This window comes from Poecilia latipinna, unplaced genomic scaffold (genome assembly GCF_001443285.1).
Source record: "Poecilia latipinna isolate Pla-1442-1.1 unplaced genomic scaffold, P_latipinna-1.0 Scaffold371, whole genome shotgun sequence".
NCBI classification, from domain to species: Eukaryota; Metazoa; Chordata; class Actinopteri; order Cyprinodontiformes; family Poeciliidae; genus Poecilia; species Poecilia latipinna.
This window is the reverse complement of record NW_015112987.1, coordinates 155,959-174,005: the sequence shown is the minus strand read 5'-3', so window position 1 is coordinate 174,005 and position 18,047 is coordinate 155,959. Positions and strand designations below refer to the sequence as shown.

Here is an 18,047-nt window from a genome sequence, read left to right as displayed (position 1 = left end):
CTGATTTCCTCTGTTTATTTGTAGATTTGTTCTGTTTCTTCCAATCTTATTTCTGTAAATATATTTGAGCTTCATCATGACTTCCAGCTGGTTGTTTCGTAATCATTCCAGAAAAATGGCTTTTTATGCTCAGCAGAAACTAAAGAAAACATTTTACAGCAGCACTTATCAAGACGACGACCCTCTGGGGAAGTAAAGAGAAGCTGCCACTAGGGGGCAGCAGTGCTCAAACTAAACAGGATTAATATTGAACCCAGTAGAAGAAGTAAACTGCACAGGCAGAGCAGAGAACAGAGTTGATGGAGAAGTTTGACTGTGAAAAGGAAACTGGTGGAAGCAACAGAAGCAAGTAAAGCAATAAATATGAATATGTTTAGGAATCTCTGCACACATTGGACAGAGTTCTGGTTCAGGGTCAGAGGAAGGAGTTAGCTGGGTGAGAGTTAGCTCTTTGGGTAATGAAATGATTTAAATAAATACATTTACTGCTAAATGTGTCCCTTGTTTTAAAATTTTATAGCAAACGGTGGTTTAAAGAAACTCCCTGAAGTAAATTTCCTGCCAGGAAAACAAACATATACCAGGAAATGCTGTAATTTTCCACTACAGGAAATTATATGAATGTTTTTAGAAGATAAATGAAACGGTTTTCTACATAAATACACTAAATTCCTACTCATTTCACGCAGCATGAGGTCAGTGTGTTTCTCAGGGATTTAAAAAGCATTGAAACTGTCAAACAAGGGATCGGCTTCACGAGGTCAGAGGTCAAGTTAGACAAGAGTCCGGTCAAGAAAGTCATGTAATCTATTTGCTAACGGAGTTCGTTTCCTCCGTATCTCGGTTCACAAAGTTCCAACAGCTACAGGAAGTCCTCACAAATTCTTCGCCACAAAACAGGAAGTGGCCATAACTCTTGTCCGTCCAGAAGGCCGGATTTTGGAGAAACCTTTAAAACGTGCTGCTGGACTCGTACTGAACCAGGCCAAAGGCAGTTTGGAACAATTCAAATGGAAAATTTGATTAGATTTTCCTTTTTTTGCTCTGTAAGTTTTTAATGCCCTTCTAGTCGACCTCAACGTTGATTTACAGAAATATTTTACTAAAATCTTTAAGACAAGGGCTGAAAAGCTGAAATTTTGTTCATACTATTTCCAGCCACTGACATTCTTCTTTTCAATATTTTATCACAAAATTTAGTTTTGAAAATTTCCAGGAACTACACTTTAGCAGTTCATGGAAAAACTCACTAAATCCAGAATATGCAGTAATTTTGCATATGCTTTGTGTTTTGTGGCTCAAGGCTTAAGATGAATAACTAGGTGTGGTTGAGGGCCCTGCTGGAAAACGTTTGCCTTCTCACTGTAAATCATGATCCTGGGTGAAACATGCAAAAAGCTCTTCTGTCATTCTGACATAAACAAGTAATCCATGCAGGCTGGACAGAAACTTTGATGAGACTGAAACTCTGAGCAGACCACGAGAACCAAAGCCGTCTGACCAGGTGCGTCAAATCTGAAGCTTATCCAGTTAAATTTAATTCTAAAACGTCTTTTAGCTTCTTGTTGCTTCTTGTTGTGTCAAAGTAATCATTTAAATGTATTTTCTGTACTAATTTATTAAGATTGCCTAAGAATATGAACAGTTTTTGATCTCTTAGGGCTCGTCACTGTGTTTAATTATATTTGTCTGATAACATGATGCAGGTTTACCTGCAACAGGTGAAAACCATAAACAACTAAACACATTCTCTACAAACTGTCAAGCTTGTCATATTTTGCCTCTTGGTTTCTTTCAGGTTTAGTTTAAAAAAGCAGAGTTCATACTTGTGAAGTAGAAGAAAAGAAATATGTGGTTTCAAATGTTTTACTAATAAAAATCAAATTATTTAGATTCAAATTCTCCATCTGCAGTTACATCTCTACCAGCTTTACATATAAAAAACTACAAACAGAAATTTACTTCTATTTTTTACTGACTAATTCAAACTGATTGGATTCAGAGTTTTTGTAAAGATTCAAATTCACAGTTGGATTTAAATCTAGGTTTTGACTAAGCCGATCAAACACATTGATATACTTTGATCTACACCAGTGGTCTGACCCTCCAGGCCTCATGGGATGGTTTCCTGNTTCTGGTTCTGTTGCTGGTTCTGGTTCTGGTTTTTCTCTCTCAAAGCAAAACAAATCGTCTCCCTGCTGATATTTGTGATCATGCAAAGCAGCTTCAGTTCATCGTTTGTCATCTTGTCATCGACTGAATGAATCATTTGGACAAACGCAGCTTTTAATCGGCGCTCGTTTGATCAGGACTGCGTTTCAAACGGCTGCAGGAAAAAGTCGCTTCTTCTGAGGTGAGTTTAAAAACGAAGAGACGACAGAAAACCTCCTGGTTTCTCCACCAATCACTGATTCTCTCTAAAACTTTAGTTTTGCTGTTTCTAAATTAATATCAACTTGTTTTCTTTGCATGAGGTCTGAAAGCTCTGATGACCATTTCTGAATATTTGCTTGGAGTTCCAGACATGTTGTCAGTAGTTCATAGAATAAAAGAATAACGTTCATTTTATCAGATATATTCAGACAAACTGGTCATTTAAAGTTCTCTCTATTTTTCCAGACCTATATTTGCTCATTAGTAACGTTTTGAGCATTTCCTGTGATGAAAACATGTTTTTAAATAATTCAGAAAAAACATGTATATCCTGACTACAATTTTAGCTAAATCCAAACTTTAAGGAATGAAAATGTTAAAATATTTCAACCTTTTTGTCTCTAACTGTATCTTCAGACCTGCAGGTGTTAACGCTGCTCCTCTGATCATTTCTACACACATTTAGGCAAACAACAAAATGTTATAAGAATGTCTTTAAAAATGATTCGTAGGTTGAAATAAAGTTATAAATCATTTTTAGAAAACAATTCCTGATGTTATATGTTTCTCTATTGATTCAGTGATGAGGTCGTTGCTTATTTGTCTAAGTTGAAGACATTTTTCTAGCTCAAACATTTAAAACATTTAAGGTTTTCATGACCTTACAGGCTCTGGATATTGAAAATGTTTATATTTCTGGCTTTACTTTGATTTCCTTTTCTTTACAGACTTGGTCATCTGACAGCCATCATGTCTTTGCTCCATTTTCCAAACTCTTCCCTGGATTCTGGACATTCTCGCTGCAACAACACCGACGGCTCGCGAATCGGCCTGGCCTTGATCTCCACCAGAGTCTTCCTCCTGTTCCCGGTGTCGCTCCTCATCCTCTGCCATGGCGCCCAGCGGCGGCGGCGGCGCTCCTTCACGGCGATGAGCCACTTTGACGTCTTTACCTTCCACCACTGCGTCCTGGAGCTGGTCTGGATTCTGGGTACTGTGTTACAGTTTTTAGGGTCGTCGATGGACCTGGAGGTCATGTCCATGGCAGGTACCTACCTCAGTACCTGCATCTTCCCAGGAGAGCCCTTGTTTCATGTGCTCACCTGTCTGGACCGATACCTGGCCGTGGTTCATCCGGTCCTTTACGTTAGCCTGCGTAGCAGCCGGGGCGTTTCAGTCAGGAATGTTGCCGTTTTCGGCGTTTGGCTGTTGTGTTTTCTGTTTAGCTGTGCAGCAAACAACCTCAGGTCCGTCATCTACATCCGGTTGTTCAGTGGCTTTCTGACCTGCTCCGTGCTCATCATGCTTTTCTGTGGCGTTTCGGTTCTCTGCGCTCTGATTGGTCCAGGCCCGGGGAAAAAGGCGGGAAACAAGAAGCTTGTTGACCAAAGCATCCTGAGGGCGTTCGTTACGGTCGCCGCCATCACCGGCGTCCTCTGCTTGTGGTTCTTTGCGTTCCTGGTGTCCAGTTCTTTGACCAGCTCTGCGCTGGTGGCGCAGAGCGTTTCCTGCGTTCTGGAGGTTTCTGTGCTGTGGTTCAGTTTGCCCTGCAGCCTGATCTTACCTCTGCTTTATTTACTCAAAACTGGAACGCTGCAGTGTGGACACGGCGGCGAAGGACAAGAAATGGACACTGAAATAAACTAAACATTTCTGGTTTAAACTGAACAACTGATCAAATTCAGATTTAGAAGAGATGAGATTTGTTGGTAGATCTCTGGAAAAGTTCTTCAGTCGAGTAAAATGTGGTTCAGTCAAGACAAAACTATTCATCATTGCAAACAAAATGATTAGGAAGTTATTTTGTTATAACTTGAAGTAATCAATCATTTCAACACTATTCGGAAATCTTTGAGTGGAAATGATCCAGTCCTGAAATGATTAAAAGTGTCATAAAAACCAGACAAACATTAACGAACCACTGCTGCATCATTTCTAACTTATTAGAAAACATTTCTCTCATCATTGATGGGGAACTTTTTGAGTCAAAGGTAAATGTTAGACATTAAGTTAAGCATCTTTAATTTCCCCTGAAGTAAATCTGATTATTATTATTATTATTATTATTATTATTATTATTATTATTATTATTATTATTATTATTATTATTATTATTACCTGCTACTTTGTCACTGTCAGGTTTATACAGGCAATGCAAATGTGTATTATATAACTTCACTATGGGTTTATTTGAATTACACGTACTAATTTTCATATTTTAAACCTAAAACTTGTTTATTAATATCCACATGAAGTCATTTTCAGCATTGATTAATAGTTAACTTGTCATCCACACTGAACCTGGTTCTGGTTCTGCTGCAGGTTTCTTCTTGTTAAAGGAGAGTTTTTTTTCCTCCACTGTTCCTACAAAGTCCCAGACTGAATTCAGCCGACAACAAATCAATCAATTAACCAATCAATGACCAGTTGATCATCCAGGAGGAGTAATCTGGTCAGTAATCTGGTTTCCTCAGATTAATCACTTTTTAATTTGGTAGAATAATAACCCGAACTGACCAGATTAATAACTGTGATGAGATCTAATTTACTTTCTGTCTGTGTGATTTAATTGAGCTGATTCTGTTTTTCTGTATATAAATTTGATGTTTTTCTTAGTTGTGTTTTAAGACGACATGTTTTTATAGAAACAGAATTGATTTGAATTGATAAGTTATGTGGTATGTAGTGAACATAAATCCAGATTGAATCTATACATTATGTCATTATAAACATCTGCTGTTTTAATTTTCTTTTTATTCCATTTAATGTATGTTTATGTTGTGTTTATGATTGAGGGAAATTATCATTTATATATTAAAGTGTGATTTAAACAGTAAAGCTCTTCAAACTACTGGATAGAAATATGTAAAAAATAATCACTGGATTAAAGAGTGTAAAACATGCAGATAGTTACAAACCACAGGTTATAAATGAAGGATTAAAAAAAAACTTTCTGCTTTGTAAGATAAAAATACTAAAGTGATAAACCTGCATTCTGCTCAGTGACCAGCAGGGGGAACTCTCCTGGTGTTTCTGCTGTGTGTTGGTGACGATAGTTTTGCTTTTACTGGTTGAAATGCAAAATATTCACTTTGAATTGTAAGAGTTTGAGCATGTAGGTCAAATAAATATGTATAATTTATGATTCCTTGTGTCTTTTGTTTTAATGTTGAATTAAAATAGATAATCTTTGTCTAAAGTTTAAAGCAAACAATAAGAAATGAGAGGAACATTTCCTCTTCATTTGATCTCAAGTTTTCTTTAACTGAATTCACATTTACTGTAATATTTATGTTAGTGAACTGATGCCATCATCAGATCAGGATGATTTATTTTACATCTGGTTGTTTTTGTGTAAAGAGTGAATTCCTGGATAAATATATGAACATCAATAATTGATATTCTGTTAAAATTAACAAATTTTAACAGAATAAAAGAAAATAAGGTTGTGTTCAATTTTTACTGATTTAAAACTTTCATAGAGCAAAATTAAGCTATACAGTTTTACACAAAACAGTTTATAAACTTCATTGAAACAAACCAAACATCTGGCCATTTTGAATTTAATGTGATTTTAAATATTAACGTGTTTACATCTGTGTATGATGTAAGTAAATATAATAAGATATCTGAAAAAAATATACTACTGCAATTAAAAACCCATTAATTTTAAGGCTTTTTACACATTTAACAGGTTTTTCAATAAGTGTATTGTCTTCATGTCATCCACTTATAATTAATTACCTCAGATCCACTGCAGTAATCTGATGTTTATTCTGCAGTTTAACCACAGCAGAAATAAATTCAAATGATTTCCAGGCTGAAGCTTCGTCACGTTGAAACAGCCACAGGTGAGGAGCTCACAGGTGTTCTGTCACCTGGACGCTCTGAGGAAGGAGAGACATTTTCTAGAAATGACAAGTTAAAAATACAATATTCAAATAAACAGGTGGACGTGCCAACACCTCATTAAATTTATGTTTCCTTAAGAAAAAGTTTTGTTTTTTTTTTTTTAAGTGTGAGATGCACAAAATGAGTTTCCTCTGAAATCTGAAAATGTCTTCAGGTCAGGTGTGAATGAGTCCCATCATGCAAAGACGTCATTTGTCATGTTGAGACATGAAGCTCAGCAGCAGCTATTAAAGCACACAGACAAACTGCAGGCCAGATAAAGGGACAGTTTGGGGGATTCGGCTCTGCAGGCAGGTAGGTGGCCGTTTACCAGGACGGAGGAGAAATAAATGATTCTCTGAATGGAAAATGAGATCTGAGGTAAAAAACAAACAGCATCACGTCTCCAACAGGGAGCTGAGGTTGTTCATGTAGAGGTCAGAGTTTATGAATGATGTGAGGTGTGCATTTAATCCAGAAGCTTCAGTTCATGTAGAACGATGTGGTGATTTGTTTTCGTTTTCATGAATGTTTCACCCTGAAGCTTTGTTCATTCATCTTGATCAGACAGATTTTTACTTTCATGTTAACAGTGGAAAACTAAATCCAGCTTTTCTTCTTCTGCTGTCTTAGAATCGTTGGTGTTGCTAAAAAAATTCACAGACCTTCCAACTCTTGACTTGTCCTCATAAACCTCCATTATGAAACCATTTTAATGACCTTTTTGTTCAATCTAATGACCCATAAGAGACCATTCCACTACAGCAGACCTTCATCACAGTGATGTAACAACCTTAAATAATCGTTTCCATTTTTCCTTTCCTCTGTATCACAAAAACACGACAAAAGGCAGAAACTTAGTTTTTACTCCTTCACATCTTGATGTTCCTGAACTTCAGCACGTTTTGCATTTAACCAAACTTTGTGTCCAAACTTTCTGCTGGGCTAAAACTGTAGACTCAAAAGTAACCAAAATCTAAAGTCAAGCAAATAAAGAATCGCGATGTTTATTACAGATCCAAAGCTGGAAAATGATTTTTACATTAGAGCGATTATAGATTAAAAAATAAATAAATAAAAACAAAACGAATACATTTCTGCCAAAAATTCAGAAAATTTCCAGAAAACTTAAATATTTTCAAAAGACAATTTTTAACATTTGAAATTCAGAAATTTCCAAGTTTTTTGTAGAAAATTTTTGATTAATCTAAAAATTATATTTTTTTCGAGTAAATATTTTTGTCTTTTCTAGAAAATTTCTAATATTTAATATTACTGTTAGCATTACTCTAATATTATATGCTGTAGCAGAATTTGCACATTTATTTGTACTAAAACAAAGGCGTCTAGTTTTCAGGGTTTTTTTGGGCTCAAATTAATAAATTTATTTTCAACAATAAGAACAGGATTTGGGTCACTTTCAAAACACTTGGTATATCTGATCAAGTTCAAGAAAGAATAAAAACTGTATATTATTTTCTGTAAAGCGTTTTGAGACAAACTTTGGTGTCGTTTATAAAAATCAACTGAACTGAAGTAGATTTAGGTTTTGATTTATTTATCTACTGAATGATGCTCTGTTGAATAGAAAATTAGAATTTTGTAGTTTAATGAGGTGCTTCATGTCCAATTCTTTAACTGTAATTTTACAATATTGTAATGGCTCCTCTTCCTCCTTTCTGTCTGCTCAGATCCACATCAACCATCCATTCAAAATGTCAGCCAACTCCTCTTCCTCCTCCTCTTCCTCCAACTCGTCCATTCAGTTTGATCAAACTGACTGTGACTTTGTCAGCATCATGTTTCTTGCCTCTGCATTCAACCTCAGCAGAGCCGTCCTCCTCCTCCCTGTGTCCGTCTTCGTCCTCATCCTGGGCGTCCACCAGAGCCGCTCCTTTACAGCAGCGACCCACTTGGACGTCTTCACCTACCACCAGGCCGTCATGGAGCTGATCTGGGCTCTGGGGGCAGGACTCGCCTCTCTGGGGCTTTATTTTCATCTCCCAAATGTTCCAGTTTTCGGCTACATTTTTAGCAGCGTCGTTTTCTTTGGAGAGACCCTGTTTCACATTCTCACCTGTCTGGAGCGTTACCTGGCTGTTGTTCACCCGGTCACCTACAGGGGGCTCCAGAACCGCCACGGAGCCGCCATCAGGAACGGCTGCATCGTGTCTGCCTGGCTGCTGTCCTGGATGTGGGCCTGTCTCATAGTTTTACACGACAGCATCTTGTCCATGATCTCATTCTTGTGTTTCCTGGTTCTGTCTCTGATCATCATCTCAGTCTGTAGCTGCTCTGTCCTCTGTGCGCTGATCCGACCCGGCCCGGGGGACAGAGACAGAACCAGGGGACAAATGGACCAGATGAAGCTGAGGGCGTTTTTTACGGTCACAGCTATAATGGCCGCGGTTTTCTTGTGGTTTTTTGCATTTCTTATTGCCACCGCGGCTAAATATGCCAATGTGTTCAGTCACAGCGTCTGGTGTGCGATTGATTATTACGTGATGTGGTTTAGTCTCCCCAGCAGTCTTACTTTACCCTTACTTTACGTGCACAAAAAAGGAGCTTGGTCCAACTCATAATGCAACAGATTATTGTAAATTAGGTAATCTGGAGCCAAATGAAGTTAGAAGTTGGAGACATTTAGTTTGTGAAGTTGTTGTACAGAAGATGGTGAGCATGGCTAAAGCAGTGCTGGGCTGCAGATTCAAACCACTGCAGTCTATTGTTCAAAAATATGACTTTTTTTTGGTATTTTTTGTTGTCATTGTGTTATTTATTTTTCTAATGTAGCATTTTATGTATGTGAATAATTGGATTATGTTTTTAGAAATATTCGGAACATGACTGTCAGTGATGTAAACTCAGTATTTCTACTGAGTTTTATTAAAGTGCATATTGATTGGTTGCTTATTGGATATGATGTGTTTTAGTTTGTAAGTATACATGCTAACATAGCTCATGATGTGAGCTGTAGATGTAATGAATTTCAGGTTTTTACTGGTTTGATTTAAAATAAACCATCATATGATGCTGTTTCCTGTCTGTTTACTTGGTTTTTGTTTTTTACATCATAAAATTGTTGCACTTTGCCAGTATAAAGGTAAAAGTTCAGTATTTACATTTAACCAATTGGTTTTGTCTTATTTTCCCAGTTGAAATGAATAAAATTTGGACGTATTAGCGTTTAGCTTTCACTGCCACCAGCCTGGTGAGCTACCAAATCCCACACAACCGTTTTGTTTCTCTCTATAATTAATGATCGTCTCACCAACGAGGAAGAAAAGGGTAAATTGAAACCACCGAGACGTTAAATATTAATCATAAAATGTTTTATGTTCTGTTTCTGGAGCCTCTTCAATGTGAGGGAACTTTCGTCAGCGCTGACTAAGCTTCTGCATGAAATTAAGAGTCATTTTCAGATTCAAACTTTCAGAAATCCTGCAGTTGTGTCTGAATTCACTGTGTGTCAGAACTGAAGGAGTTTTTTGACATATTTATGAAAATGCTGCAGGGTGGCTCGACTGTAAATCACATTTCTGGATAAAACAACATTAAGCCAGAACCATATTTACTTGTCATACTTATGAAATGCACAGCATTAGGTCTGATGGTGCATTACTTCCTGTTTGGTAATAAAGGAGAGTGAATTTTTGTTATTTGCCACATAAAAGCTTTAAATACAGAAAATAATCAAATTTAACTCAATTAATTTCATAAAGTGAAACCAGATCAAAAGTAAAATTTATTTTTGCTTTAGCATGATTTCACTCATATACAGCCAATTCCAATAAAATGTGACATTTGACTCTGTCAACCTGTTTTATTATGTCCCTTTGACTTGTTGCCAGGCCTCTGATGTAACTGCTGTAAACTTTGTTTTGGTTCATCTTTGCTAAAGTCACGTGAACGTTCACATGCTGCTCCATGAGCCTCCATTTGCTTGCTGGGAGTTTTTCCTTTTGCATAAAGTCCTGGTCCAATCATGCAAATCATGTGACCCTGCATCATTTGTAACCCTGTCACATCTACATGATTAATCACCTTCACTGTACAAACAGGGAGCAGTTATATACCTGCACACCTGTCAGCACTGACTGACTGACAGGTGTGCAGATTCCAGAGGCAGAACGAAAACGATTAACCACTTCTCCAAAGGTCAGTTACTCGACTCTTCATGATTTATCAGCATTTTATGGAATTATTTAAATAAAAATAAGTCTATATGTGGAAAGGTTTGCAGACGTTGTGCTCTGGAAATGGTTTTCTCCTCTGAAATAGTAACATCCATCAACAAAACGATTAACTGGATTAATTGTGATGAATCGTTTAATAAATAATTTAATCGTTAATAACTGGAGTGCTCAGACTCCAAAAGTCTGTTTACTGAAAGATCAACAGACTCAGAGCAGAAATTAAGTCAAAACTGTTCAACATTTTACATGTTAAGAAACGTTTGGCTGTAAATATTCTGCGCAGAACTCCTCAACTTTCAGCTTCAGCTTCAAATTCTGTAAAATAAAATGTCTTATTAAGAACCTTTGGCTGCCCAATTATTAATCAATTAATAATAATTATCAGATCAGTGATGCTGTATTGACACATTTTGATGATATTAGTGTTTTTTAGCTGCAGATTCATCATTAGATACAAATTATTAAGCCTTCACTAGAGGAGTACTGTTAATGCATTTCAGACAATAAAATGTTTCTTATTTTAAAATGAATCAATTTTTTATTTAATTTAGTCTTTCAATGTATTTATAATTTTGTTTAAAATTAAAAATCAGAGCCAATTTTTAAATGATTAATCGATTAGTTGATTACCAAAATAATTGTTAGTTGGAGCCATAAACCCAACATGCACTTCTGTGTCTGAGTGAGGAAACTGGAGAATTGATCCATCCGCGGGAAAAACATCCAAACTCTGAGCAGAAATGTGTCTCAGCTTCGACTTGAACCCACTGAAGAGAAGCAACAATATCTGTGAATCAAATATTATAGAGAAAAAAATAAAAATCACCAAAACATGACTGACTTGGATCTGATTTCCTACCAAAGAATTTACAATCACTTGTGAAAACTTTTAAAGTGGAGCTGAAGTCAGATTCCCTGTTTGTGTGAACAGAGGAGCCTGCAGGATGTTAAAGCACAAAACTATCCCTGCCCCTGACCCGCAGGAGCACAAAACCAGTACAAACCACACAAACAGCTCAGCCAATCAGCTTTTTTATTTTAAACTAATTATATTAAATAATAAAGATGGGAAAGCAAAGCCTGCCTGTGTGATCCAGGAGGATGGAGATCTGCAGGTTCAGGTGGTGTCAGACGTCCAGAGGAGGAGAAGGTGAAGCAGCAGGAATGTTTGCTGAATTTCTTTTTGGCAAACATGTCGACTAGATTTAACTGTTTAACCCGCAGCCTTAGAGCGACGCTCAGGAAGAGCGCGGCAGATGTCACGGTCGGCTGACTGGGTGACCCGTCAGCTCTTCAGTTTACAAAACCACAAAAAGAACCTCATAAACCGACGACCCGCCAGAACCGCACATGGTAAAAAAGCTCAAATTGGATCCAAACAACAGGAGGGATCAAAGTCCGATCATTCAGTTTTAGCTTACAGAAAGAGCACCCACCAAAGACACTGACCAATAAGATGTAAGCTTGGGACGTACATGTGTCCACTCCCATAGATTCACCAGCTCTGGGCTACAGACACAATGTTTTGACACAAAAGACCTTATTTTTCCTCCACAGCGTGATTTCAGGAAGATCTCAAGCTGCACTCAGTGCGTACGGCTGCAGGAGCTACAACCTTAGTGAATAAATCTGATTCTGATTGTTTAGTAAGAAATGCAAATAGTTTCAACATTTTCACTAAACTGGTTTAGTTTCAGACTTTCTGACGTTTATTTTCTTCTGCACAGATCATCACCAGGATGTCGGTCAACTCAGCCGTTCCCAACTCCTCCTTCGATTCGGCTGACGTTCGTTGTGCCAACAACACGGTTTCCTCTCTAATCGGCATTTCCTTCATTGCCACCAGATTGCTCCTCTTCGTTCCTCTGTCCATCTTCATCTTCTACTTGGGCTACCAGAAGTGGCAGCAGCAGAGGAGCTCCATCAGCGCAGCCAGCCACTCCGACATCTTCACCTTCCAGCAGTGTGTCCTGGAGTGGGTTTGGATTCTGGGGACGTCTCTGCACACTTTGCTAACGCACGTCGGCGTTCTCCCCATGACGACTCCGGGGTTTTTCCTGACAACCAGCATTTTCATAGGAGAAACCTCGTTTCACGTCCTGACCTGTCTGGATCGCTACGTGGCTGTGGTGCATCCGGTCGTCTACAGAGACCTACGCAACACGCGCGGCGTCACGTTCAGGAACGCCGCCATCGTCTGCGTCTGGCTGCTGTGCTGCTTAATGACGTACGCCGTGAACTCAGCGCTCAGCTCGGGGATATTTCTGGTCCTGCTGCTGTCCTTTCTCGTCTTGGCCTTGATATTCGTCTCTTTCTGCAGCTTCTGCGTCCTCCTGGCTCTCATCAGCCCGGGGCCGGGGGACGCAGGCGGGGACAAGAAGCATGTGGACCAGACAAAGCAGAGGGCCTGCTTTACTGTCACGGCCATCCTGGGGGTTCTCTGCCTGTGGTTCCTGGGGTTCTTTGTCTTCACCTTTCTGATAGGGTCAGGGGTCATGGCTAAGAGCATCAACTGTGTCCTGGAGATCTCTCTGCTCTGGTTCGGTATGCCCAGCAGCTTGATTTTACCTCTGCTTTACTTGTACAAGACAGTAAAACTACCGTGTGGAAGCCAGAATAAGGCCTGAGGAAGAGGGACAGAAAATCAGATCAGATTTAACTTTTAACTGAAGTTGCTGCCTTTGGACCTAGAGAGGAAGGATCTAGAGTTATAGATCTAGAGTCAACGCACAGCTTCAGTCATTCCAGCTGGAGACTAGAGATGAGGATGACCTCTGACCTGAACCTTCAGAGAAACATAAAGACGGTTCCAAAGTCGGCCTTCCATCACCTGCAGAACGTCTCCAGGGTCAGAGGACTCCTGACTCAGCATGTTTTTATCTTCAGTCTCTGCAGCGTCTGAGTTCCTCCAGACTAAACTCCCAGCTGTTTGAAACCGTCTTTAAACCATATTAAATAAAACATTAATCAATATATTTGATGTGTATTTGCTTGATGATTTTAATGATGATTTTTGACTAAATGTAATATCACTGGTTTCATAACTGATGCCTGTATGATGAGTTTTACTTTAGGAACTTTGAACTGCTTGTAAATGTACTGTAGAAATAAACTTGACCTTTAACCTCTTGTGAGGATCAAAGCTGTTTTTGTGATGAATTAAATATTTCTGGTTGGTATAATTTTCCTTCTTGTGTCAGCCGACATCCTGGTTTCAGTCAGGACTCAGACGGCAGCACTTCGGATAAGAAGCAGCTGCTGACTGATCCGATCTGCGTTAGAAATCTGACCTGCTGAAATAAAAGTCCAGATCGTTCTGGTCTTACGACCCGTTGAGTCTGTTTGAGCTCTGATCTCTGCTGTTTGGAAATAATTCCTTAATAATTTAGTAACTTTTATTTTCAATGGGGGACAATAAGGGATACACACACACACACAAACACACACACACACACACACATTTATATATATATATTCATACTCTTTATGTATTTGTGTACATGTTGGGTTAGTCGTTCTGCGGTGTTTGCGCTCGTCTTTCTGCTCATTAATGATCTGTAAAAAACATTTGCCTGCTTAAATTTACCGGAAACATTAGAATAAAAGATGTGCTGCGTCTGTAAAATGCAAAAATCCTCTGAATGTTTTTCCGTCTGTTTGCTGTCAGACGTTTATCTCCTGTTTGTGAGGCTCATGTCGGCGTCTCTGAGTTTTAAACAACAGGCCAGGTAGATTTATGACTGAGGTGAGTGTCTGTGGAAATTATTTAGTCCTTCAATGTATTTTATTATCCAGGCAAAAGTTCTCCTTCTGCATTTTTCATTTTTTTAAATTTAGATGTTTTGGGAACGTTTGTCTGCTCCAGTTTTTTAGAACCAAACCGGATTTGTTTCCTGAATTTTATTGGTGTATAATATTACACACTGAAAACTGAAGTTATTGATCATATTTCCCTTACCTCTAGTAGAAAGGTGATATTTTTCTGATATTATTGAAAATATGATGAAATTTATCACATTGTTGGAAGCTAACAGATAGTCAGACATCAGCTGTTTGTCTTTGCCAACTTTCAAAGTTAAAATCTTCTTATCAGCAGGAGTTGAAACTGTAACTGGAAGTTTGTCCAGTCAGTGGTTCTGGTTTTGTTTCTAAATGGCGTCACGCTGGTGGAGGCTGCATCCGATGCTACATGACGGGAAACTCAGGAGTCCTTAGAAAGAACTGAGGTTCAGAGTTGGCTTGTTGCCATGGTTTCCAGGTCTTTTACTGACAAATCCTCTGAGGTTAAATATTCTAATTATTTCTTCTTGAAACAACCTCTAGGTTTGCTACAATGTGAGTTATACAAATATAAAAACTATAAAAGCTAAACATATTTTCTCCATCCTCATCAAACACATTCAGGAGTTTTATTCTGCTGCATGTTTTCCTGCTGAGCTGCAGAAATGAATTAACTTCAGCAGTGAGATGCAACGGAGGAAACGTTCCCGCTCCGCATCCAGCCACTCGGACGTCTTCGCCTACAACATGGCTGCAATGGAGATGGTCCAGGTGTTAGCCAGCATCTGCTTCACTACCAGCATACTGATAGGAGATGAATGGATGAATGAGCTCAGCCAGTTTGTGATCTTCATCCGTCGTCTTCCCCATCTCCTGTCTGCGCCACAAAGCCTCGGCTGGCGTCGCCATCAGAAACTTCAGCGTCGCTTTTGTTTGGCTGAGCTGCGCCGCCTGCGCCGTTCTTACCTTCTTCATGAATGATAAAGATGCTTTGATTCTGTATTTCTTCCACATGACGTTTCTGCTGCTTGTCATTTGTTTTTGCTGCGTTTCGGTTCTCTGGACTCTGCAGCATCAGGGTCCGGCCCGCAGCAGAGACAGAGAGCAGGCGGACCAGTCAAAGCTCAGGGCGTTTTACGCCATGCTGCTCATAATGGCGGTGCTGCTGCTGAGTTTAGGCGGCGCGTCGGCGTGTGAAGCCATTCAAAGCTCCGTGGTTAGAAACGGAAACGCTGACTGCTTCTCGGCGCAGTGCGCAGAGCTGATGTCTCTGCCCAGCAGTTTCGTTCTTCCGCTTCTGTTTCTGCACCGAGCAGGAAAACTACCGAGCAGCAAACCGGCCGCCTCACAAGGCCATTTCTAACCAGCCTCTAGAATAAGGACAAGTAAGCTTAGAAACTACTTTATAATTTTAGCTGATGGCTGTAATGTCTGATCCAAACCCAAAAATAACGATAAGGTTGTGATTTTTGTCACTAAGGCTTTAATAAAGTGATTTTTAAGTAACTGGTGTGGATGAAATGTGGCTAATAGACACATGAGGTTGAACAGCCCATGTTTCCAACACGTTTAACGTTTTAATACGCTGTAAAAATGAAGCTATTTATTCTCCCAGTCTGACTCCAAACTAGATTTGATCAAAATTAGATTTATTTGTTAAATGCCTGAAAAATTAGAGACTTTTTAGCACTTTAAAATCAGAAGTTTACACACATTCCTTAAACAGTCTGATTTGACTCAAATGTTTTCCTTCCACTGGATTTTCCTCAGTTTAAAGTTGGGTTTCTGGGCCTCTTTATGCTTCATGGTTTTCCTAAATGGTTTTGTTGTCATTCGGCTGCTTGGTTGGTAATTTGTTGCCATAATTCCTGTTGTTGACCAGCTGGTGACGTTTATTTCTCATTAATTTCACATCTATTTTATGAAGTGTAAAAGATGACAGAGTTGTGTGAAAAAGCCAAATGTTGTAATTTCATTTTTAAGCCAATGTTGGGGAGAGTTTGCTGGGCGAAGATGTTCTGCCCCCACCTGTTTCTGAGAACTCATCCATCAGTTTGAAAATGTTTCTATTTTTGTTTTATGAAAAACTCTGAGTTGCATTTATTTAACAAAAAACGTTAATCATTCATATATTATGTGTTTGCTGTCTTATTGCTGAAGTTAACCGAAAAGTAAAATGAGATACTTTAGATAATTTTATGTTACCACTGAGTTTGAGAATATAACTTTTAAAGGTGATGGGTTTTTACTATTTATGTTTTTGTTTTCTGATGTTTTATTAATCACACAAATAAAACATGACAAAACGCCTGTTCTTGTTTTCTGGTTCAGATTAAATCATAGTAGATAAAATAACAACCGACTCCGAAAACTAAACTGTATTCTTTAGAAAAATCAACTTCCACATAGAAAACACTGAGAAACACTGGATGTGTTTTAGTTCCTGAACATAATCTCGATATTTTCTTCTTAACAGAAACGGATCGACGCAGGAAGAGCAGGAAGCATAAAAACAGAGACAGAGATTCATTAAACTGGAAAAAGGTTTTAAAATGTGGCTGTCAAAGGTCAAAGGTCATGAGAGAACTATCTGTACATAAAACCTTCCAGGAAACTGAAAAAACTGAATTATTTAGACTTTGATCAATAATAACTGGAACACGTGATAAACTGGATTTTATGATGACAAAATGTCCTGTAAAGTATTTATGGCTGGTTATTAGTTTTGTTCAGATTAACGTCATCGAGACTCTAAATCAGCCGTGGAGCATCCAGACCATCGGTTACATTTGTCTTCAACGCGCAGCAGCGATGTGGAAATCACATTCACCAGATTAAATTTAGCGTAAACAGCAGGTGAAACACAGGAGCTTTGAAAAACGCAAATATTTACGTCCAGTTTGGTTTTCGTCGCTCAGGTCGGTGGAAAGCAGCTGCAGGATTCAGATACGTTGTTTTTAAAAACTTCGTTTCTTTTCATTGTTCAGATTCTCAACACTTAATAATTTTCACTTATTTGTTTATTTTGCCAGTCGGTGGGAGGAACATAAACCCAAAAACTGAGGAAATGTGTGTTTGGTTCATTCAGCTGGTTTGTTTTTATCGCTGATAGTAATAAATTATTTAGCAGAATCAGCAACTTTTACAATCCAACAAGTTAATTTTATTTCTATTAAATATAATTTGTCTGGAACTGTGAAATCACAGTTGTATTTCTCTTTTACAAATTAAAGCAAACATAATTCCTGCCACCTTTAGTGCATCTCTGTTTGGAGATTCTTTGGTTTTCTATGAAAACACCTTTTTGTTCTGTCTCATTATGGATGAATCGATCAGGAGCCACTGTGGAAAGTCTGATCATTTTAACCACATTTATTTTCATTTTCTCAAACTGTGCAGTTAAATGGTGGAAAACAGAATTTCTCTTTATGATGAGCTGCAGGTTTGCACAGTTTGAACTAATTAATCTCAGATTAACTCATAATAAACGGTTTTCATTCCCTTTTCCCAGATGTTAACCACCAGGAGCTGGGAAGCGTCTTTAACTCGCCCTGCTGGGACTTTCCGCCGGATCCAGGCGGCTTCACTGCCGTCAGCCTCGCTCTTCTTCTGCCTCTCTTCGTCGCCGTGGTAACGCTGGGCTGCCGGCGGCGGCCGGATGTTTCTTATTGCTTCCTGTCCCACTTCCTGTCCCACTTCCCGTCCCTCTTCCTGTCCCACTTCCTGTCCCTCTTCCTGTCCCTCTTCCTGTCCCACTTCCTGTCCCTCTTCCTGTCCCTCTTCCTGTCCCACTTCCTGTCCCTCTTC

General features: G+C 38.8%; 2 protein-coding genes across 2 annotated transcripts; both read left to right on the top strand.

Annotated features, from left to right (window-relative positions):
- Nucleotides 1-774: 774 nt before the first annotated feature.
- Nucleotides 775-4,020, top strand: LOC106949940 (uncharacterized). Its single transcript, XM_015036498.1, has 3 exons — nucleotides 775-1,046; nucleotides 1,438-1,504; nucleotides 3,119-4,020. The coding sequence occupies exon 3, from the start codon at nucleotides 3,124-3,126 to the stop codon at nucleotides 4,018-4,020; it is 897 nt and encodes a 298-aa protein (XP_014891984.1). The 5' UTR covers nucleotides 775-1,046; nucleotides 1,438-1,504; nucleotides 3,119-3,123.
- A 2,276-nt stretch (nucleotides 4,021-6,296) lies between these two features.
- On the top strand, nucleotides 6,297-9,302 carry LOC106949943 (uncharacterized). The gene is made up of 2 exons (XM_015036502.1): nucleotides 6,297-6,579; nucleotides 7,956-9,302. The coding sequence occupies exon 2, from the start codon at nucleotides 7,980-7,982 to the stop codon at nucleotides 8,844-8,846; it is 867 nt and encodes a 288-aa protein (XP_014891988.1). The 5' UTR covers nucleotides 6,297-6,579; nucleotides 7,956-7,979; the 3' UTR covers nucleotides 8,847-9,302.
- The last annotated feature ends 8,745 nt before the right edge of the window (nucleotides 9,303-18,047 follow it).